The 23,779-nt window shown below is 50.1% G+C and overlaps 1 protein-coding gene across 2 annotated transcripts in view; it reads left to right on the forward strand.

Annotated features, from left to right (window-relative positions):
- The window catches only part of NUP205 (nucleoporin 205), a 920,380-nt gene that overhangs the window by 664,268 nt on the left and 232,333 nt on the right, over nt 1–23,779 (forward strand). For both annotated transcript variants that reach the window (XM_078671666.1, XM_078671676.1), the window contains exon 29: nt 23,514–23,778. In XM_078671666.1, coding sequence (XP_078527792.1) covers nt 23,514–23,778 — 265 coding nt within the window. The remainder of the gene's footprint in view (nt 1–23,513; nt 23,779) is intronic.

Consider the following 23,779-nt stretch of genomic DNA (forward strand, 5'->3'; position numbering starts at 1 on the left):
GACTGCTGTTATTGAGATGATAATAGAACGTGTATCCTAACGTCACTGGAGGGTAGTCATACTGTGAGGTTATAGTGCTTATCGGATGGCACAATACCGGCATGACACCCGATGGTTCACTGCGTTTCCGAGTACTGTAACTGTGTTGAAAAAGCAATCGAAATGCTGACCCGTTTTACAATTTGATTTTCTAAAAGAAACCTTTGGTTCGAGGCATGTGGGCTGCTAAATTCATATCTATAGCATAGATCGCCGCCTAGTGTTGGGTCCGGATGATTGCACATTGTTGTCCTGGAAGAGTCTTCGAAGTATCACGAGATAGGTGGCTCCTCCCCTGGACTACAGTGCGCATGGGCATCGACTCCATCCCCAGATTGTTTTTTTCCGCCATTGGGTTCGGATGTGATTTCGACGTCTCCTGTTCGGAATCGTGATAGAACTTTTTCAAGGCCAGAAGGCCTTCTTTGCACAGTCGGTATTGTTCGCGTTCGGTCCCGTATATCTTTCAGCTCGTGGAGTCGGATATCCGGGGGGTCGTGTGACTCTTCGGTGATCGGGGCCTAGTCGATGCAGCAAGACTTCGACGGCATGGAACGGAGTCCATTCAAGAAATGTCCCGTGTGTGGATCCAAGTACCCACACATTGACGTCCATCCTGTGTGCAACAAGTGCCTGTCGCCGGACCACGACGAGGCCAACTGTGTGGACTGTTCCAGATTTCGATCGAAGAAGACAATCAAGCTTCGGCGCGTGGCGCGCCTTGAGGCCCAACGATCGGCTTCGGCACCGGTGGACATCCTTGACGACCCAGAAGCTGACGACCAAGTGCGTCACCTGCAGATTTCCCCTACCCCGGTGGAGGTAGAGTCCGATGACGGAGCAGACATCCACAGTCAAGACATTGAGGAACTCGTCGAGAAGGTAGGGGACGACGACGAAGCATATGGGGCCATGGAAGATAGCTCGGAGGAAGAGCTATGCCCCGTTCGTACTCTTACAAAGGCTCAGGTCACGGGATCGCCACGCGGCCTTACCCAAGACCTTACTCCTCACTCCACGGCCTCGCCTTCCGGCCCGGCTACGGAGACCTCCGCGGAGCCGCCATTAATGAAATCGAAACCGAAACTGAAACCCTCGGTATCGATGAAAACAAAGATGGTCGACACGCCATCGAAACCGAAGACGTCTGCTCCACCACCGACGCCGTCGTCTTCGGGGGCCTCCAAACCGATGAAAGCTGTCGACCAGGCAAAGGTGCCGAAGGTGGTCAAGGAGCCAAGCTCGAAGAAGGCCATCGAGCAGGTGTCAACCAAGGCGGACAAGCCGACCTCCAAGAAGGCTGTCGAGCCTACATCGGGACAGTCTGTCGCGCCGAAGACCAAGGGGCCCGTTGACGCGAAGTCAGTGAAGGGCGCAGAGCCAAGGTATGGGGTCGTTACTCCTAAAGGGAAACCCGTCGATCCGAAGCCGTCGGCATCGACGTCTGCAGCCGTGGACAGTGATCGAAGCGCACCAGTCAAGGGTGCTCCTGCGCCTCAACCAGACAAACACAAGTCATCCACGCTCGGGTCTTCCCCTGGGGGCGGACCAAGGACATCGGTCGGATCGACGAAACCGTCCGCTTCCTTTACGAAGCAGGGCTCGGACTCCCTCAAGCGCCTTAAGGACAAGGCTTTGGCATCGGAACCGAAGACTCCTTCCGCACTGAAGCCGGCAGACCCACCGAAACCCACCTCGGCGCCGCTCCTCTACACGTTGCCGCCTAAGGTGGCGCCGAAGGCCTTTGCACCGCGGTCGGTGCCCAAGGACACTGTGTCGAAGTCAACTCACCCGGCTGGGACTTTGGGTCATCGACACCCTTTGGTTGAAGAACGGTCGGAGCATTTCATCGATGCCGACACCGGGAAACTCACGCTATACAAGAGGAAGATTACTTCCCAGCCTTTACAGTCATTTACCATTTCTCTGAAACGAAAGAAGCCTGCACCAGAAACACCAGTTCTGGTTGAGCAGATTCTTCCTCAGCCTGGGAGGAGTGCAACACCTTCACCCACATACTCTGATGGGGATGAAGGGGAGCAAGATGAGGAGTACAATTTTCCTGCTCATACAGAGCCTGCAGGACTCATGGATGGACACAGGTGATCAAGGGGACAAGCAGACGGTCCAGGATCCTCAGGTTTATAACGTCAAGCCGTCTCCCACTGAGGATTCTGCGGCATTTAATGCCTTAATTGAAAGGGCAGCTACAAACCATAAAGTGGAAATGCATGCTGACCCCGTGGAGGTGGACTTCCTTTTTGACACTTTCTCTACTGCTGAAAAAACTGTCAAGACTCTCCCAATGTTGAAAGGGGTCCTTAAGCATGCGGCAGACATTTTTAAGGAACCCACAAGATCACGGGTTGTCAACCCACGCATTGAGAAGAAATACAGACCGGCACCTGGCGACCCGACCTACATAAGGGGCCAGTTGCCTTTGGACTCTTTGGTGGTCTCTAATGCCCGCAAGAGGGCAAACTCCCAAACCACGGGTGAAGCTCCTCCCCCAGACAAAGAGTCAAAAGTGCTGGAGGCATCTGGGAAGAGGGTAGCAGCTCAGGCGGCCAACATATGGCGCATCTCAAACACGCAGGCTCTGTTGGCCAGATACGATAGGGCACACTGACACCCTAGAGCAGCTGTTACAACACCTCCCGGACCAGTGTAAAGAGGGAGCTGAAATGCTTATCCAGGAGGGGAAGCTCATCTCCAACGCTGCTATAAAGTGTGCGCTAGATGTTGCGGACACAGCAGCGAGAGCGATCAACACTAGTGTGATGTTGAGGCGTCAGGCATGGCTCCGCATCTCGGGATTCAAGCCAGAGATACAGACTACTATCCTCAACCAGCCCGTTAATCCAGACAGGTTATTTGGTCCAGAGGTGGACACCACCCTGGAGAAGATCAAAAAAGATACCGAGACTGCCAAGTCCATGGGAGCTCTCCAGTCACAACAATTTAGAGGGAACACTTTTCGTCGCTCAGGCAATCGAGGTGTTAACAGAGGGCACATGTCGCAGCAGACGCCATTCAATAAAAGTGGTGCGCAATCCTCCTACAGCAAGCAGGGCAGAGGTGGATACAGAGGAAACAGTGCCAAGGGTAGAGGCAGAGGCAACAACAGTTCCCGTTCCTCTGCCGCCAACAAACAGTGACTCCCTGTCACTGCCCCCTGACCATCCAACACCTGTCGGGGGGAGACTCCAACAGTTCCTGCCAGTCTGGAAGTCCATCACCACAGACAGGTAGGTCAGGAAACTTATCCAGTTCGGCTATTGTTTGGAGCTGACATCCACCCCACCACCCATGCCCCCAAAACACCGTCCTATGTCAGCAGAGCACTTGCACTTATTGCAGCAGGAGGTTCTGGTGATGCTGCAAAAAGGCGCAATAGAGCTCGTGCCAGTGGAGGAAGAAGGCACAGGGGTTTATTCCCTGTACTTCTTAATCCCAAAAAAGGACGGCTCACTCAGACCGATTCTAGACCTACGCCTCTTAAACCAGTACATTCTTTCAGAACACTTCCACGTGTTGACACTGCAGCAGGTTCTTCCCTTGTTACAACAGGGAGACTTCCTCGCGACCTTGGACCTCAAGGATGCTTACTTTCACATACCACTCCACCCATCCCACAGAAAGTACCTCCTGTTCACCATCCAAAACAGGCATTACCAGTTCAAGGTACTCCCCTTCGGAGTGACCACTGCTCCCAGAGTGTTCACAAAATGTCTGGCGACAGTGGCGGCCCACCTCCGGAGACAGAGTATACATGTCTACCCTTATCTGGACGACTGGCTCGTTCAGGCAAAGTCAGCCCAGCAGTGCGCCGCAGATATGTCCCACACCATTCACCTCCTTCACAGTCTAGGATTTACACTGAACTACCCGAAGTCGCACCTTCAGCCGGCCCATGTGCGGCAGTATTTGGGCGTGACGATCAATACTCTGGCTGCCACAGCTCAGCCAAACCCAGCGAGGATCGACAACATCCAGGCGCTGATCCAAAAGTTCAGACCGCAACACTCACTCCCAGCGAGAGTGTTCATGCAGTTGATAGGCATGATGGCCTCCTGCATCTTCATAGTCCCGCACGCGAGGCTCCATATGCGTCCGCTCCAAGAATGCTTAGCGCATCAGTGGACTCAGGCTCAAGGACAGTTAAACGACCTAGTGTTGGTGACGGGTCGGGCATACAGCTCTCTGCATTGGTGGAATCCACACAACCTTTGCAAGGGCCGACCGTTCCAAGAGCCTGTGCCACAGATTACACTAACGACGGACGCATCTCTCCAGGGATGGGGGGCTCATGTGCTCCACTACACGGTGCAGGGACTATGGACAACGCAACAAAGGAAGATGCACATCAACTACTTAGAGCTGATGGCAATCTTCATGGCTCTCAAGTCCTTCAAAGTACATCTGTGCAACAAAGTCGTGTTGATCCGGACGGACAACATGACAGCCATGTACTACATTCAAAAGCAGGGAGGTACGCACTCTCCACAGTTGTTTCATCTGGCTCAGAGCATGTGGAAGTGGGCCATTCAGAGTAACATCTTCCTCATGGCGGAACACCTCCCGGGCACGGACAATCAGATGGCGGATCTGCTCAACAGGTACAGCCACCAGATGCACGAGTGGGAGTTACATCCATCAGTACTCCGCCCGTACTTCCAGCAGTGGGGTCATCCAGAGATAGACCTGTTTGCCATGGAGGAAAACGCAAAATGCCAAAGCTTTGCCGCCAGGTTCCCTCACCCACTATCGCAGGGCAATGCGATATGGATGAACTGGTCAGGCAGATTTGCGTACGCTTTTCCCCCAGCGCCTCTCATTCCGCTGGTGGCAAGAAAGCCAAAGCAACACTCGCTGACGCTCATCCTAGTTGTTCCAACGTGGGCGCGACAACCGTGGTACACCACGTTCCTCGAACTCTCCGTGGTACCGCATCAAAGACTGCACCTCACACCCCGGCTCTTAACGCAGAACTGTGGCGACATTCAGCATCCAGATCCGCAGCAGCTCAATCTGGCGATCTGGCTCCTGAGGTCTTAGAGTTTGGCTACCTTGATTTGCCCCACTGAATGCATGGACATCATCCGGGAGGCAAGGAAGCCCACTACCAGAGCTTGCTATGCAGCGAAATGGAAGCGGTTTGTCATTTACTGTACAGAGCACGCTATCAACCTGCTCGATGCATTCATTCCTAATATCATCTGCTATCTGTTGCATCTTTACAAATGCAATCTAGCATACGCTTCCATTCGGATACACTTATCCGCCATAGCGGCTTATCTCCAAAACAGGCAGCATCTCTCTGTCTTCAGGGTGCCTGCCATTAAAGCATTCCTGGAAGGGCTGAAGCGGGTCATCCCTCCCAGGACCCTGCCAGCTCCTGTGTGGAACCTCAATGTGGTGCTCACCAGATTGATGGGTCCCCCATTTGAACCTCTGCATTCATGTGAGCTTCAGTTCCTCACATGGAAAGTGGCTTTTCTCATTGCCATAACGTCTCTAAGACGTGTTAGTGAGCTACAGGCGCTCACAATCCAAGAGCCATTTATACAAATTCATTCAAACAGGGTGGTGCTGCGCACTAACCCCAAATTTCTCCCGAAGGTAGTGTCGCAGTTTCATGTCAATCAAACCATGGAACTGCCCGCATTCTTTCTGAACCCGGAAACGGTAGCAGAGAGGATGCTCCATACGCTTGATGTCAGAAGAGCGCTTATGTACTATATTGACAGAACACAACCTTTTAGAAACACACAACAACTCTTTGTTGCCTTCGCACCCCAGCATAAAGGCAACCCCATTTCCAAAGCAGGAATAGCCAGGTGGATCGTTAAGTGTATTCAGATTTGCTATCAGAAGGCTAAGCGCACTTTAACGGTCCCCCCCCAAGGCGCACTCCACACGCAAGTTGGGGGCCTCCATGGCATTCCTAGGTAACATTCCTTTGGAAGACATTTGTAGGGCAGCCACATGGTCTACACCACATACGTTTACCAAACATTACTGTGTAGATGTGCATTCAAAACAGCAGGCAGCTGTAGGACAGGCTGTTCTTAAAACGCTTTTTCAGACTTCTGCAGCTGGCACGGGCGGCCGCCGTTAATGGAGGGACTGCTATGTATTCTATGCTATAGATATGAATTTAGCAGCCCACTTGCCTCGAACTGAATATGCTACTTACCAGTATGCATCTGTTCTTGGCATGTAGGGCTGCTAACATTCATATCGCCCGCCCTCCTCCCCGGCGCCCGTAGCGGCTGCAGACTTTTCTTGCATTTAATCTCTAGCATGGCCATCGCTTACACGGTTAAACTCCATCTCTGCCACAATGGCTAAAAACAATCTGGGGATGGAGTCGATGCCCATGCGCACTGTAGTCCAGGGGAGGAGCCACCTATCTCGTGATACTTCGAAGACTCTTCCAGGACAACAATGTGCAATCATCCGGGCCCAACACTAGGCGGCGATCTATGCTATAGATATGAATGTTAGCAGCCCTACATGCCAAGAACAGATGCATACTGGTAAGTAGCATATTAATTCTTTTTCTTCCCTCCTGTTTCCATCCAAAAAGGCGCATGATTTAATTCAGGCAAATTAAATTTGATTTTTAGTCCTGAGGATGATCCTTATAGATTAGAGCAAATGGATCGAAACGTCGTCGACTTTCATAAAGTAGACATACATGCAAACCATTGTGTAAATACTGTGTATGTTCTACTCTGGAGAACACTAATTGCACTGATATAACTAGTGTCCAGGCTGCTCTGTTTCTTTGCCTGTGTAATCTCTCTCTTGTCTGCCCCTATTTTTCCAGTACGGTACAGGATTGTGCCCTACCTTCCATGATTACTGTTTTGTATTCCTTCTTATTGTGTTATTGATTGACAATAAATCCCTGGTCCGGCTGGACAGGAGAATTATATAGCTACCATTGTGTTCTATATAGTATATTTGTTTTTAATTCTTTAATTTGCTCAGGACCTTTGTTTCCTAAAATAGCATATACCCGTGGTCCTTTGCTACCTAATGGGTCCCCCTTGTTTTTCAAAAAGACTTGAGCGCAATCGCTAGATTGCAGGGGTTTCTTGCATAAACCTTTCCCTCGGCTGACGAGGTGGGCTCTCCTAGTGCCCAAGTACACTTATTTTCTACATTCTTCACTTCTTCTAGTTTACACTGTGAAATGTCAGCACATGCCCCGCTTTACACAGCAGACTACTTTAAGCAATTATGTTCAGGTCCTTCCCTCCTTTCTGACACTCCAGATGCTACTTTATCCACCGACTCCTCTCTACCTGAAAAAACAGGTCAGACTTCAGCTTATGGTACTAATGCTGACAGATTATTTGAAGTCTGATGTTATACCACTAGGCCTCCAAGTTAGAAATATACCTGGGATCTTTACTGATAATCTGAAGTATACCACCAACTTCAGCTATATAGGAACCACCTGCTCGAGGCACTGGCTCGCACTTGGTATAGATATTGCAACGGAGACGTTGAAATCTCTAGAACAAGAAATAGTTGATATTTTGAAACAGATTGATGATTCTGACCCCACAGCTGAGACTAAAAAATTGCTTCAACAGGTTGATAAAACCGTAGCGGATTTCCACCGAATTGAGCAAAATAAAAAGGCAAATAAAATTAAAAAAGATATCAAGTCATACAACGTTGAAAATACCTATCCCTACCTCAAAAAGGATTTTTATACCAATAGAGCATACTCCAACCCCCAGCATAATAGACCGTGGGGACGTTACAACAAACGTCAAACCTTAGTAGGATTTTCGGATACATCTGCGGAACCCTCGGATAACTCGGACCCCGACGAAGGTGCTAGTAACTCAAGAGGTGGGGGAAGAGGACAACATTTTTTAGGCAGAGGCCAGCAACACACCCCGCAAAGAGGCAGGGTAAAAAAAAACCAGAGATGGGTCAACCCACCCGGAGAGCGCAGGACAAGGAACAATTTTTACCAATGGTAATCCCCAATGAGATACCAGATCCTACACGGACGGTTTCTCCTACTTCTGCATCTGAAATCATTCCGATCTTTAACCTCTCAACCCATAACCTGCTAAACTCCGAACTTGAACTCCTAAAGAAAGGGCTATCGTTTGTCCCCACAATTCGTCCTAATTTTATGGACCTTCAGACGGAACTCTTAAGATTTTTCAGGTTAGTCCGTCTAAAAGCTTTTTTCAAACTCCACCCCTCACCCTCTAGCCATTCAAGTACACCTTTTAGTCCACCATCTACATTCTTGCCCTCTTCCAGCATGGTCCCGTCTGAGATCGTGACCTTTGAAAAATTAGTTCAAAATGATCTTCAAGCACTAGAAAAGAAGAAATTGTTCATTCCTTACAATATTTCTCGCCAAGAGAAGGATGCCATAAGCACACTAAAGAACAATCACTTACTAATAATAAAAAGTGCAGACAAGGGCGGCGGAATTGTCCTTCAAAACATTGACTCCTACAAAGATGAAATCTTACGACAACTTGCTAACACCGACCACTATCAAAGATTGGCAGGGAACCCCACCAAGGACCTTCAGGAGACTATACTCAGAATCACATCTGAGGCGGTTGCTGAAGGATATTTGAGCAAAAAGGAGTTTAATTTCCTTAATGTTAAATCTCCACGTCTACCTGTCATATATACTCTTCCTAAAGTGCACAAGAGCACCAGCAATCCCCCGGGTAGACCAATTGTCTCTGCCTGCGGGTCAGTCCTCGAGCCACTAGGTGCCTTTGTTGATTTCTTTATAAAAGATTTCGTGCCTGGTACCGCTTGCTATGTTAGGGACACTATGGCTATGGTTAACCTAGTTGAACATTACCCCTTCGATCCACTAGTTAGCACACTGTGCACGTTAGACGTAGAGTCGTTATATACGAACATCCCTCAAGTAGCGGCTCTACTAGTTATCCAGAAAAAACTTGACTCACGTCCACGGCCACACAAAATCCCAACCCTCTTTATCCTCCAACTTTTGGAGCTATGCTTGACAAGGAATTTTTTCACCTTTGATAATGTCTTTTACCAACAGATAAAGGGGACATCCATGGGGGCTATTTTTGCCCCCAACCTGGCTATTCTTTTCATGGACGCACTTGAGACAAGCGCAATTCTGTCAGACTCTAACCCTTTCTATTCAGGCATTGGGTTGTGGCGGCGATATATTGATGACATTTTCCTCATATGGAACTTGGACATCAATATGTTGCTTCAGTTTCTGCACTGGCTGGATAACAACTGTGCTGATCTTCACTTCACACTCTCGCATGATAAAGCACAGATTGCATTTTTGGACCTCACAATCTACCACAAAGAAGGTGAATTACTCGCACACCTCTTCAGAAAGCCTACAGTGCGAAACACGCTCGTGAGCTATGGGAGCAATCACCCCAGGGCATTGAAAGACTCTCTGCCTTATTCGCAATTTTTACGAATAAGACGTAATTGTTCATGCAAATCGGATTACTTCAGGGAGGCCACCATTCTAGCGAACAAACTAAAAAACCGTGGGTATCCCAGGAGACTGGTCAAGAATGCATCCAAAAGGGCATGGTATTGCCCTAGGGAGGCCCTACTAACACCCAAGGTACGTGACCAAACAGAAAGAATAGCCTGTGTTACTACCTTTTCGCCTGTATCAAACAAAATCAGAAAATCTATCCTAAAGCACTGGCCAACGATCAATGTAGGCCCCATCCACTTAGAGAGACCCATTTTTGCCTTCCCAGGGGTGTGGAATTTATTTAAATATCTACTTGTCCATAGGGCAGGTTGCTTCATAAATCTACTTGTCCTGTAACAAAATCCACTTATCCCTATGGTGCCATGTAGTGCTGCCACAAATTATGGCAGCAATCTCATTATATAAGAGCTCGACTCGCGGCTCGAGGTGGGTCGGGACTTTGACCCTGCGGGAGACCTGAGGAGCCGTTCCTCCACCGGGGGACTGTTTGCTGTTTGCTGCTCTCTGCCCCTGTTTTCTGTGTCCGGGGATTCGGCGGGTGCGGCGGCCGGGGACTGCGAGTACCAGCATTCCCTTGACCATCAACAGCTGGTACTCTTCCCCTGCCGGCCCCGCCTACCTGCCTAATAAATACACTCCCTGTTTCCGTCCCGCGGGACGCACGCGGGACGAAGCGCGGGGCTAAGCCCGGGCAAAGGGCGGGCCCTCTGTGGCCCTCCGAGGCCTGAGGAGGCCGGGACGGGCCACCCTACTTGGTTCCATCACAGAGGGAGGTATCGTGCTTTAACATTAATTGTTATCTTTCTTGGCATTCCTCTAAACTATTACAATCACGATGCCCATATGGGAGGAACTTAACGCTCTGTGCGGTACTAAGTACGCCCCTGATCTTATAACCTCCCCAGCTGTGGATTCTTTTTGTCTTAAAGTAAATGGCCCCGCTGATAAAGCTCATAACCAAGTAAATGCCGCGCCCCTGGGTTCCTACAATAGATGGAAGCATGACATTGAAACTAACTTTGGGAACAATACAAGTATACCATCACTTGCTAATCCAATTGCATTTATCGAGGTCCCTCTCTTGTCTCTCAACACGACTTTATTGGCCAAAATTGAGCAACTGCTGGTTGCTACCATCTCTCCCTTGGTCACAAAAATGAATGATTTAGGGGAAAGGCTGACCAATATTGAGTCAGTAATAAGAAAGCTCCCGCTTCCTGCTACTATTATGGCCACATGCGTCTGTCCTAACCCACCCACCGCCCCCGAAACGTATAAATCTGGCATAGGGGCCACCCAAATACAGCCATTACACACACCTTCTCAAATAGGCCCCAAAGTATTTGTTAAACCTGCACCAAAAACCTATACAGTGGCCAGATCCACCTTGGCAAGATTGCCACATATTAACCTGCCTCCTGAGGCCGCCCCGTATGTATCTGTCCTCTCTGGGGTTCCTGCCCTCACCCAGGGAACACGCGAATCCCAGCAGGATTTGCTAAATAAGGCCATCTATTGGCTAAAAAAGAATAGACCGTTGCCGCCGGGGCTAGACGGGGGTATCTTGAGTGTCAGGAGGGTGGGATGGTTAGGGACACTGCCCAAATGCATTGCTGGGGATCTGGTACTAATTAAATTTAACAATACCAATGTTGCCCCTTTTTTACGAGTTTGTACCCCCAATGAAAGACAAGGCACAATCCGCATTTGGGATCTACATGATTTTTACCCGAGCTCCCCTCACATTACATAGGATAATAATTCTTGAATGATGGTTTTTTACTATGTATATGAAATGTAATGTTTACGGTTCTTTTTGTTTGCATTTCTGTATTGTCGATGCTTTCATGATTTTTTTAAAAATCGAATAAAGCTTATTATTATTATTATTATTATAGAGCTCTTATATAGCCTCTCTGATTATGCCAGGGCATATACCATAGTAGTGTTTGAAAACTAGTAATCATTGTATGTTGCTACGTTTCCGCAGATCTACTGGGACTGAAGATGGTGGTAAGCAGTAGTTCCAGGGTTGGAATGCCCTTTTGAGTCCGTGCAAACCTAATAACTTGCATGTTTTAAGGGTTTTCAACAAATCTTCTCTAATCTTTCCCATACTGAGAAATGATGGAAATTTACTCCTGAGAGTGACAGACGTAAACCTTCTTTCTGAGTTGGGGAAAAAAGTAGTTGGAGGGAAAATGAACTTTCAAACATCCAGGTTTTCACATGAGCAAATCTACTCATGCTAAAATGCAGTTCACAAATATTTTGTAGAAGTACAATTTCTTGCCCTACTAATGTAAATTCTTGTGAATACACGAAGGACATATACCAAAGGTGCACTTTTGAAACTTTCTTTAATAATTGGGCCCCTAATTTGGTCTGGCGTTAACCATGACCATTTGTGTTTATTAAAATTCGCTCGCTCTCTGAATCGGCTGGCTTCACTGTGAGTGACAGCATTCTGCTCTTTCACAAGGAGCATATCGGTACACAAAGTAGTTTTGTTCCGTGCCAGTAACTAATGTGGCAGTGTGTGCTTTTTTGAGATCCAAAACAATTTTTGCGTTTGCCAATGTTTGTTATAATGTGAGGGCCCGGCAGCTCTCACATCAATAAGGTTTTACAAAAGCCATGCCAAAACAAGTCACGCATTGCCAAAACTAAAAAGCTGACCACGAATGTCAGACCTACTGGCTTTGCCAAGGCTTGTTTATTTTTGTTTCCCATAATCTTATTGAAACTGGTTACTCGAATTTCCCAATATGAATATTTTTGGGAAATATTAGCATGCATCAACACATTTTACTAAATGATGCGGCAAAGAAATGGCACCTGAAATTTTACAGTCGTTTAGCAAAATGTTTTTTCGCTACTTTCATTTTTTAGGAACATTTTATATTGAAAGCAAAGAAACATTAATCTTGCTTTCAATCTTATGCAAATATTTGCATCTAATCAGAGCATTCTGTGAGCATCATGCATAGCCTCATGTTGCTAAACTTTGAAACCGTGTGTACACATTTTCATACTGGAACCACTGTCAGTAGTGCAGTTAGAACGTACATTTACTTAGAGCACTCAACCTAATAATAAAGGCTTTCAATTAATGATCCATAAATACAACATAAAGAACAGCATTAACACATGCACACAAGTATTAACTTAACTACAGGCAGTACCCTTCCCTGATCCTTAATGTGGTACTGCAAACTGGCAGCTAAAGGGTTTCTGCTGCAGGGGGTTGGGCCTACTTGTCCCAAGGACAAAATACACATTAAATCTTGTTGCCCTTGACCCCAAACAATATGTCCTGGGCGTCGGGCTATAGGAATTCCACATCCCTGCTTCCGAAAGAGTAAGAACCTTAAGGACCACCTGGTCAGAGCAGCGCTACCCGCCCCTGCCCCTAGAACAACGATTGAAGCAAATTGGAATCTCCCCCCGGTGCTTGGTCATGTGAAATGTGGTGGATGCAATGTCTGTGGGTACACAATTGAGACACGAAATTTTGATCATAATGGTGTCACTGTTGAGTTAAAATCTTTTTCCAATTGCAACACTCATAATGTTATTTATACGATATTGTGTCCTTGCCCTAAAATGTATGTGGGACAGACTACGCAGAAAGCAAATACCCGCATCTGTCAACATAGGAGCCGGATCAGGTGCAGGACTCCCAATGCTCCATTGGTTGAACATTTTGCGGAAATGGACCACACTGAGGATGATATCAGATGGACAATCCTGAAGGTCGTCAAATTACCACAGAGAGGTGGAAATCTGGCCCAACTCTTGAATCGGGAGGAATTGAAGAGTATAATTCAATTTGACACTATACGGACAGGTCTCAATAGGAGTGAGGACTGGACTACCTTGTTGTAGTCTAGAAACCATGAATGACACGTGCGCTGTACTTGAACAACCGCCGTTCAGGCAGTCATAATCTGAATGTATATTTTTATAATCTTTGTAATGTTTTTAAAAAATCCTCTGTCACGGACACCTTTCACTCACTTGCGCCGTATTTTAATAATCACCTTTTGTTAATTTTCTCACCACCATGCATGAGAACCCTCACCATTCCAAGATGTCTGCCAGGGTTCGGTGTCGCTGCGGTTAGACCTTTCTAATCCTTACCGCGTGACCAAGGTCCAGGATCACCTGACCACGAATCTCAGGTTTCTTAATATGGCTGCCGAGTAACTTCCCAGGCTGACCACACGGCAAGTGCACCCCGTCGGATTGTCACGGACCTTGCGTTTAAATCCTTTGTTATCAGCAAACTCGGTAAGTTTATCACGCTCGTAATTTTCACCCGCGTAGTTGTGGCCACGACCGCCCCATCCGAGCCCCCCTTTGATATTAATAATTTTGTCTCTCCCAGTTGCCCAGCGGGAATTCTCATCTAGAAACCGCTCGAAAGGACGGTTAATCCTTTACCCACATACTGCAGACTGAAATCTCATCCGGTAAGATTTCGACAGTCACACTGCCAACTGAAATGTATGTCAATTTTCGCCTCGTGGCTAAAACCCTTCTCGTCCTCACAACGGAATTGTGTCTTCAAACAATCCGTGTTCCTTAATCTGCATTACCTCTTGACTGCCAGAAGCGACAGATGCCTTAATCAGCAGTCAGCCCCCTCGCAAGCGAGGTAAGCTATTGTCCGCAACTACTACAATCCGATAAGCACTATAACCTCACAGTACGACTACCCTCCAGTGACGTTACGATACACGTTCTATTATCACCTCAATAACAGCAGTCTAATGAGTTCGTCACTTAGTTTGGCCCATTCGCTGCACATTGAGCCCCTATTTTTCTACGCCACAATTCACCAACACTGCCCTCACAACTTATAATCCGGTAGCGAATCAAGAGACCACTCTCGCACCTCTACACATGGCGACTGTAGTGGCACAATACCGGCATGACACCCGATGGTTCACTGCGTTTCCGAGTACTGTAACTGTGTTGAAAAAGCAATCGAAATGCTGACCCGTTTTACAATTTGATTTTCTAAAAGAAACCTTTGTTCTTTTTCTTCCCTCCTGTTTCCTTCCAAACAGGCGCATGATTTAATTCAGGCAAATTAAATTTGATTTTTAGTCCTGAGGATGATGCTTATAGATTAGAGCAAATGGATCGAAACGTCGTCGACTTTTATAAAGTAGACATACATGCAAACCATTGTGTAAATACTGTGTATGTTCTACTCTGGAGAACACTAATTGCACTGATATAACTAGTGTCCAGGCTGCTCTGTTTCTTTGCCTGTGTAATCTCTCTCTTGTCTGTCCCTATTTTTCCAGTACGGTACAGGATTGTGCCCTACCTTCCATGATTACTGTTTTGTATTCCTTCTTATTGTGTTATTGATTGACAATAAATGCCTGGTCCGGCTGGACAGGAGAATTATATAGCTACCATTGTGTTCTATATAGTATATTTGTTTATAATTCTTTAATTTGCTCAGGACCTTTGTTTCCTAAAATAGCATATACCCGTGGTCCTTTGCTACCTAATGGGTCCCCCTTGTTTTTCAAAAAGATTTCGATGAACCATGGCACCTGGCACCAAACGGACACAGCCCATAACACCTTCACCATTGCCACCTTTACCTAGGTACTCAAGTCCACATCCACTACCCCACACTTCTTCCTCCACAGTCTCCAGAGAGGTCAGTCCAATCTTACTCAGGCTCCATAAGTCATTATGGTGATTGAGACAAATTTGACCAACCTGCAGGGGATGATCCGTAGGATGACTAGTGTCAATCCTCCAGATGACCCAGACCTTGAGCTTTATCTCATCAAGCTGTTGCCCCCTCATGATACCAATGAATATCTAATTCAGTATTTAAGCTAATTCTAGTTAAGCTAATCAGTAGGTTGCTTGTCACCACATGGTGGAGATGCACACCATTGAAGAGGAGTATGACTTCCTCATAGACATTTTTTCAAAGACTGAAAGCACAGTCCAGTTTCTGCCAATGCTCAAGAGGATGCTTAAAAACATCTCCTGAGAAATGTAAGGCTCCAGTTAGGGAAACGGTAGTTACTCCTGTGGTGATGAAGTAATTTCAAGGCGTCTCCCAGTGACCTTCTGTGCATAAGAGGGCAAGTCCCTCCTGACTCCTTTGTTTTTCATGCAGCAAGAACGTGAGCGTACGCTCGGACAACTGGGGACACCCCTGTGCCCTCAATCTGAAAGAAACAGGTTAGTATTAGATTCCTTACCTTAGAATATCCCCAGGTGTCAGTCTGGATCCGGAAACTTTTGCGTAGCAGTACCCCTGCGCGTCGGTAGGCGTCGTCTGCAGGCGTCCCCTGCGGCTCCGCGTCGTCGGCGTCGTGCGCCGTGATGACGTCGCTGGAGTATATAGACGCCGCCTCCGCGCGCTGACGTCAGTTCTTCTTTTTTCCGCGCCAGTTAGCGCAGATCCGAAGAGCAGTACTCCGGTCTTTTGACCAAGTTTTTTGTTACATCTAACTCTATCTTCAGGTGCCGGTAGGATGCCCGGTTTTAAAAGTTGCGACGGGTGCGACCGCATGATGTCGGTCACCGACCACCATCGACTCTGCCTCCGGTGTCTGGGCGCGGACCACGACGTGGAGTCCTGCGTCGACTGCCGGGCCTTGACAAGTAAAGCTAGGCGGGAGCGGTCCCGCAAGCTGCTCGAGCTCCGGGTGTCGGCCCCGCGTCGAGAGCGGTCCCGGTCCGGTCGGAGGTCGAGGGAGCGGTCGAGAGAACGATCGCGGAGCCGCCATGTGCGCTCCGGGAGTCGCCACCATTCCTCCGGTTCCTCAGGTAAGCGACACAAGAAGTCGGGGCGTCGTCATCGTACCCCCGACTCCCGCGTGATGCGGCCGGGGGTTCGGGTGGCCCCGCGTGGGTCGCCGACGCCGTCTGCCCCATACCCGTCGGTCCCTGGGGAAGGCGCGTCGCGCGAGGAGATTGAGGAGTTCCTCATGGCTATGAGGGCGATGTCTCCTCCGGCGGGGCCTACGGCGCCTGCGGGCCCGTCGGTCCCGTCTGGGGGCCCGAGCGGTTCGGGTGCACCTGCCCCGACGCCGCCGGGTGCTCCGGCCCCGGCGGCTCCGGCGCCGCTGGGCCCTTCAGGGTCGTCGCCGGCTGGTCGTCCGGCCTCTCCGGCGCCGATTCCATCGGGGCAACCCGTGGTGCCGCCTCCGCGCGGCGCCGTGACTCCGCCGTCGGTTCCGGCCGGCGTCGGGGCTCCGGCGCCACGCGGCGCCACCCCCATTCCCTCTCTGACTCCTGATGCGGAGTCGGACCGGCGTCGTCCGACGCCGAGTCCGGCGCCGTTGGGGCCCCTCGGCTCCGAGGAGCCGGTCTATATCGTTGACTCGAACTATGGCGATGAGGACGATTATGGAGAGGGTTGGGAGGGGTCTGAGGACCCTTTGTCACGAGCATGCCAGTACGACGTGGACTGGGTAGGTGACTTAGGTGATGCCAGTGGTCTGGACGAGTCGCCTAACCCTGGGTTTGTCTCGCCTCCCACTGTGGCGTCGGAGGCTGGGGCTGCCTATTCGGTGGTACTGATGAGGGCTGCCAAGGCCTTGCGCCTTGAGCTCCCCGTCGCTAAGGTGAAGCCTAACATCCTCACCGAGGTATTTAAACCGCAGTCATGCCCACAGGAGCCTCTGCTGCCGTTTAATGACGCCCTGACGGATGTCCTTTTGGGCACCTGGTCCAGGCCCGCTTCCGGTTCACCTGTTGACCGAAACGTTGCCAGGCGTCACCGTCCGTGTTCGGACGACCCTGCCTTCCTCTCCACCCATCCCTCCCCGGAGAGTCTGGTGATCCAAGCCTCCACTTCCCAGTCCGCATTCCCGACGGCCCCGCCCGATCGGGAATCTAAGCGATATAACCAATTTGGCAAGAAGGTCTTTTCGTCTTTGAGTGCAGGACTGCGGTCTTGCAATACCGCATGCCTCTTAGGCCGCTACACCCACTCTCTGTGGGATACGGTCGCGGAGTGTCTGCCGCAATGCCCGCAGGAGGTGCGGGACAAGCTCAACCAGGCCTTGATTGAAGGCCGGGACGCGGCGAGGTATTCCATATGGTGTGGTCTTGACACGACCGACTCGCTGGGACGGGCTATGTCCACGACGGTGGCGATTCGTCGCCATGCTTGGCTGAGATCCGCCAACTTCTCGCCGGATGTCCAGAATGCCCTCATGGACATGCCTTTCGATGGCAGTCGCCTGTTCGGTGAAAAAGCGGACAACGCGCTTGAGCGCTTCAAGGACTCCAGGGTCACGGCCAAGTCCTTTGGTCTTTCGACCCAGCGCCAGCAGACGGGTTCGTTTCGCTCCTTTCGTGGCCACGGAAGGGGCGGTCCCACACGAGCTGCCAGCCACGCACCGCAGAACGCTCCTCAGCGCGGTGGCGGCCGTGGATTCCGCCGGGGTGGCGGTAGGGGACAGCGGCGAGGTCAGTCCACACCTCCCCCCGCAGCAGCCTCCAAATCTTCCTAGTCCGAGCTTTCGGGCCCATGTGACGCCAGTGGGTGGCAGGGTTCACCATCACCACTCCCGCTGGCGCACGATTACGTCGGACAGGTGGGTGCTGCAGCTCGTCCGAAGGGGCTACTCCCTCCCCTTCGAGTCCACTCCTCCAGCCATGCCACCGCAGAACCACCGTGTGTCGGGGGACCACTTGACACTTCTGCAGGAGGAAGTTACGGCCCTCTTGGCCAAGGGGGCCATCGAGCGCGTTCCTGGGCCAGAAGTAGGGTGTGGTTGCTACTCCCACTACTTTCTGGTACCCAAGAAGGACAAAGGGGGCTTACGTCCTATCTTGGACCTACGGAACGTCAACGGCTTCCTCCGGAAGGAGAAGTTCAAGATGTTGACTTTGGCTCAGGTCTTGGCTGCTCTAGACCCACAAGACTGGATGGTAGCGTTGGACTTGCAGGATGCGTATTTTCACATCCCCGTCCTGCCGGCCACCGGCGTTACCTGCGGTTCACGGTAGGCCACGAGCACTTTCAGTTTATCGTGCTCCCATTCGGCCTTACCAGCGCCCCACGGGTGTTCACGAAAGTGATGGCGGTGGTCGCAGCTCATCTGCGCCGGTTAGGGGTTTCAGTCTTCCCCTACCTCGACGACTGGTTGTTGAAGGCGGGCTCGCCCCAGACAGTCGTCCACCACCTTCAGATGACGGCAGACCTCCTGCACGAGCTGGGGTTTTCCATCAATGTGCCGAAATCACACCTGTGCCCCTCTCAAAAGCTCCTTTTCATCGGAGCGGTTCTCGACTCGGCGCAGTTTCGGGTTTATCCTCCGGAACGGCGGGTCCGGGATATTCAGGCTCTGATTCCCATCTTTCAGCCGTTGTCCCGGGTTTCGGTCAGGTTGACGCTGCGGCTTCTGGGGCTGATGGCCTCCTGCATCCTTCTGGTGCATCACGCCAGATGGCGGATGCGGGCTCTGCAGTGGGACCTGAAGTTTCAGTGGGCCCAGCATCAGGGCAACCTGTCCGACCATGTCCTGATCTCGGAGGGCACTGCGAGACAGTTGCAGTGGTGGCTTACGGACCGCGATTGGGTCAGGGGCAGATCCCTCTCCCTTCCCCAACCGGAGCACGTAGTTGTGACGGACGCGTCCCTCCAGGGCTGGGGAGGCCACTTGGGAGAGGCGGAGATCAGAGGCATCTGGTCTCCGGCGGAGTCCCGGCTCCATATCAACATGTTGGAGCTGCGGGCGATTCGCCTAGCACTGAAGGCATTCCTCCCCTTTGTCAACGGGAGTGTAGTGCAGGTGTTCACGGACAACACCACCGCCATGTGGTACTGCAACAAACAGGGCGGTGTGGGGTCGTGGACCCTTTGCCAGGAGGCTCTGCGCCTCTGGCAATGGCTGCAACGTCAGGGCGTGACTGACGGTTCAACACCTGGCAGGTTCTCTGAACGCCAGGGCGGACGAACTCAGCCGTCGGTGCTCGGTGGATCACGAATGGCGTCTGAACTCGGACGTGGCGAACGGCCTCTTTCAGCAATGGGGAGAGCCTTGGTTAGATCTATTCGCCACAGAAGAGAACGCGCAATGTCATCAGTTCTGCGCGTTGGAGTTTCCAAGACGGCACTCGCTCGGCGACGCCTTTCGGCGCGAGTGGAGTTGCGGTCTGTTGTACGCCTTTCCGCCTATACCACTTCTGCCCAGAGTGCTGAAGAAGATCAGGCGCGACTGGGCCCAAGTTATCCTTGTGGCTCCGGACTGGGCTCGAAGATACTGGTATCCCGAGCTACTCAGCATGTCAGTCGGTCCCTCGATCCGCCTGCCCCTTCAGGAGGACCTTCTGTCGCAGCAGCAGGGGACGGTCCTCCACCCGAACCTGTCCAGCCTCCACCTCCATGCGTGGAGATTGAGCGGCGACAGTTGAGGCCATTCGACTTGCCTCCTGAAGTCTGTGATGTGATTCTGGCAGCCAGGCGTCCCTCCACAAAGTCGGTATACGCCTGCCGGTGGAACAGATTTGTGGCATGGTGCACAGCAAAGGCTGTGGATCCCCTTTCTGCCCCTCTTTCCGAGGTTCTCCTCTTCCTTCTTTCCCTTGCCCAGCAGGGCTCTGCTCTGGGCACTATCAAGGGCTATCTTTCTGCCCTTTCCGCCTTCTTAAGGCTACCTGATCAGCCATCTTTATTCAAGTCCCCTATTGTACTGAGATTCTTGAAAGGCATCACGCACATGTATCCACCTGCTCCGTTCGTGATGCCTCAGTGGGACTTGAACCTGGTTCTGACATTCTTGATGTGTGCTCCCTTTGAGCCGCTTCATTCCTGTCCTCTCCGTCTTCTCACTTTAAAGACGGCCTTCCTGGTTGCCATCACCTCTGCCAGGAGCTCTTTCTGTTAAACCTCCTTTCTTGTCCGTTCATCCTGACAAGGTGGTTCTTAGGACTAGACCTTCTTTCCTGCCCAAAGTGGTTTCTGCTTTTCACATTGGGCAGTCCATCACCTTACCCTCCTTCTTCCCGCCTCCGCATCCTTCAAAAGATGAAGAGCGGCTCCATCGTCTGGACCCAAAACGTGCGCTTTCATTTTATATGGATCGCACACGCCAGTTCCGGGTGGATGACCAACTGTTTGTTGGCTACGTGGGTGAGAAGAAGGGAAGGGCGGTACAGAAACGAACCATCTCTCGGTGGGTCGTCCTGTGCATCAAAGCATGCTACTCTTTGGCTCGGAAGGAGCCTCCTGTTGGGCTGAGGGCCCATTCCACTCGGGCCACGGCGGCTACTACTGCCCTGGGCCGGGGAGTCCCTTTGCAGGACATTTGCCAGGCGGCTATGTGGGCCTCGCTGCACACCTTTGCGAGGCATTACTGCCTGGACAGTCAAGTCCGGAGGGACGGCTTCTTTGGCCGTTCGGTCCTCCAGGATTTTCTGGTGTAGGATTGTATTGGTTCGCAGACCCACCACCGGGGTTGGTATTGCTGGGGTATCTATTCTAAGGTAAGGAATCTAATACTAACCTGTTTCTTTCAGATGAACAAGTTACTTACCTTCGGTAACGATATATCTGTAAGAAACAGTAGTTAGTATTAGATTCCTTACCGCCCCACCCGTCCTCCCCGTTCTGCGGACGGATACCTAGGGTTAAGGACATCCCTTTCAGGGCCCTAGTTTCAAATGGCACCAGTGTTAGTTCTCACATGGCTCTGCGTGTTCTGGCGCGGAAAAGCTGTGTGCAAAGAACTGACGTCAGCACGCGGAGGCGGCGTCTATATACTCCAGCGACGTCATCACGGCGCACGACGACGCGGAGCCGCAGGGGACGCCTGCAGACGACGCCTACCGACGCGCAGGGGTACTGCTACGCAAAAGTTTCCGGATCCAGACTGACGCCTGGGGATATTCTAAGGTAAGGAATCTAATACTAACTACTGTTTCTTACAGATATATCGTTACCGAAGGTAAGTAACTTGTTCGACAAGGAGAGTACGTTTCCCAACGCTTCTGGAAAAGAATTGAAATGGGGACAACTATCATGTAGTGACTTGTGAACTTGGTAGGTTTGCTAACACAAAACGAAGGTTATCACGGCGACGAAATCAAAGCCCTCATACAACACCTTCCTGAGGCCTACTGAGGGGTGAGGAGTTGATTGCCAAGTGAGAAAGCTATGTCGAACATGGACATTAGCTGTGCTCTTGATGTTGCTGGCACTGCATATTGTAGTGTCAACACTAGTGTTCTCCGTTGACTGGCTTTGCCAGGGGTGCAAAAGCATCTTCCTAATGTCTTGTTAAGTGTGGAAGAAATGTTGGAGAAGATCATCACACCAGCCTTGGCACAATCGTACCAACACCAGCAGTGTGCATTTCATGACTTGCACACAAGCAGGGGTTTCTCATGGGGAGGCAGAGTGGGAATAATGGTAAGGACAGGTGAAGATGTGGCTCTGTCAAGGGAGCCTCTGCTCCCAAGCACTGACTCTCCATCCACCCCCCCCCAATCATCCAATTCCTATCAGGGAGAGGATAGCATATTTCCACCATTGCTAGGTGGAAATCATATCGGACTGTTGATTCCTAGCAATAGTCCAGAAGGGCAGTTTCCTACAAATCCATACCATCTGACCCAACATACCACCCTGACGCCACAGCTGAGACCAACTCATCTTCTTACAAGAAGAAGTCACACCCTTAATGAACAAAGGCACCATACAACCAATGCCCAAACATCAACAAGGGAAAGGAGTTTGCTTTCTATACTTCATCATTCCAAAGAAGGACGGTTCTCTCCATTCTATACCAGATCTGAGGCTTTAAATCGATACATCCTGTCGGAACACTTCCACAAGACCCTCTGCAGGGTGTCATTACTTTGAAAGGGGGAATTCACGACCATATTAGAGTTCAAAGACTCGTATTTCCAAATTTCCTTCCACTCTGCTTATCACAAGTAACTGCTGTGCGTGGTAAGTGGACGGCATTACCATTGCAGTGTTACCCTTTGGGGTCACCACAGCCCTAAGGGTCTTAACAGAGTGTTTAAACATGCAGAGATATTACATTTGTTGTCAGGTACATAAACGGAGATCCTGCGTAAATACCTGCTTCAAAGGTATCTGGCTCATCAGGTCTCTGAGAAATCTGCAAATAATATAGCAGGGATCCATAGAGGTGTGCTCTCACTCGCTGGAAGCCACCACCTACTCAGACAGAAGAAACAAGGATTCATTAACAAATCCGAGCAAAGCAGAGAACCTAATTAAATACCTATATGTAAATAAAACACTAACATTGGTAACTGTTGGGCAGATAGAGACACTATCTAGTCACAGATTTCTTACCAACTCACCCATCATCCCCTCTCTGCAAATGGTTTTCTAGGGACAGGGTTTCCTCCTGTCAGGCCTTAGTTTTCCATGCCAGTGTTCTTCGTGGCTCTGCGCTCCTAGTATGGAAATTCGCGAAAAGAAATTAACATCAGCAAGCTGGGGTGGCACCTATATAGGCGCCAGGCACATTACTTCTGGTGCGGACGCCGACACCAGCTACCGGCGTGCAGGGTTACTGCTCACAAAGAAATTCCAGATCCAGTCTTGACACCTGAGTATAATTCTGCTGTAAAGATTCTTTGGCTAGATATTGTCTACCAGATAAAGCTTTGCCAAAGGAAAGTAACTTGTTTAATGGTTGCAGCACTTTGTTTTCTCTATCTCGCTGCAGAGAGAATTCCTTAACGTGACTGTGGTGTAGTGTGCTTTTAACTTGCTATTTAGTTTGAACAGTCTGGGTGGCACTCTCATTGGCCTCCTGCGTGCAGATGGGAATTAATGGGGGCCTTTTTCATTCACGGTGCTTTTTATGAAGATTTACTGGTGATTTAGGTTTGCTCTTATTTATCACTAAGTAGTTGCTAGTTTAATATGTTTTAGTTTATCCTCTGCAGTGTCAGGCTCATGTTAAGTGTTATTTTCACCTAGATCCTTGATGATGATGCTGCTCAAGAGCTGATGCCAGTGGTAGCCGGAGCTGTTTTCACCCTCACAGCCTACCTCAGCCAGACTGTGCGCACAGAACAGAAACAGCCTGTTCTGTCACTTGGTCAATCGCAGTATGTCTTGATGCTGGATGGTTCTTTCACTGCACCTCGAAACAGTGAGACCATTGCTGTTGGCTTTTCATCAATTGGTGATTCATCCTTGCATATCATTCTGCGGAAATTGTTGGAGTTCATTTTGAAAACCGG

Source organism: Lissotriton helveticus, chromosome 1_1 (assembly GCF_964261635.1).
Source record: "Lissotriton helveticus chromosome 1_1, aLisHel1.1, whole genome shotgun sequence".
Taxonomy (NCBI): domain Eukaryota; kingdom Metazoa; phylum Chordata; class Amphibia; order Caudata; family Salamandridae; genus Lissotriton; species Lissotriton helveticus.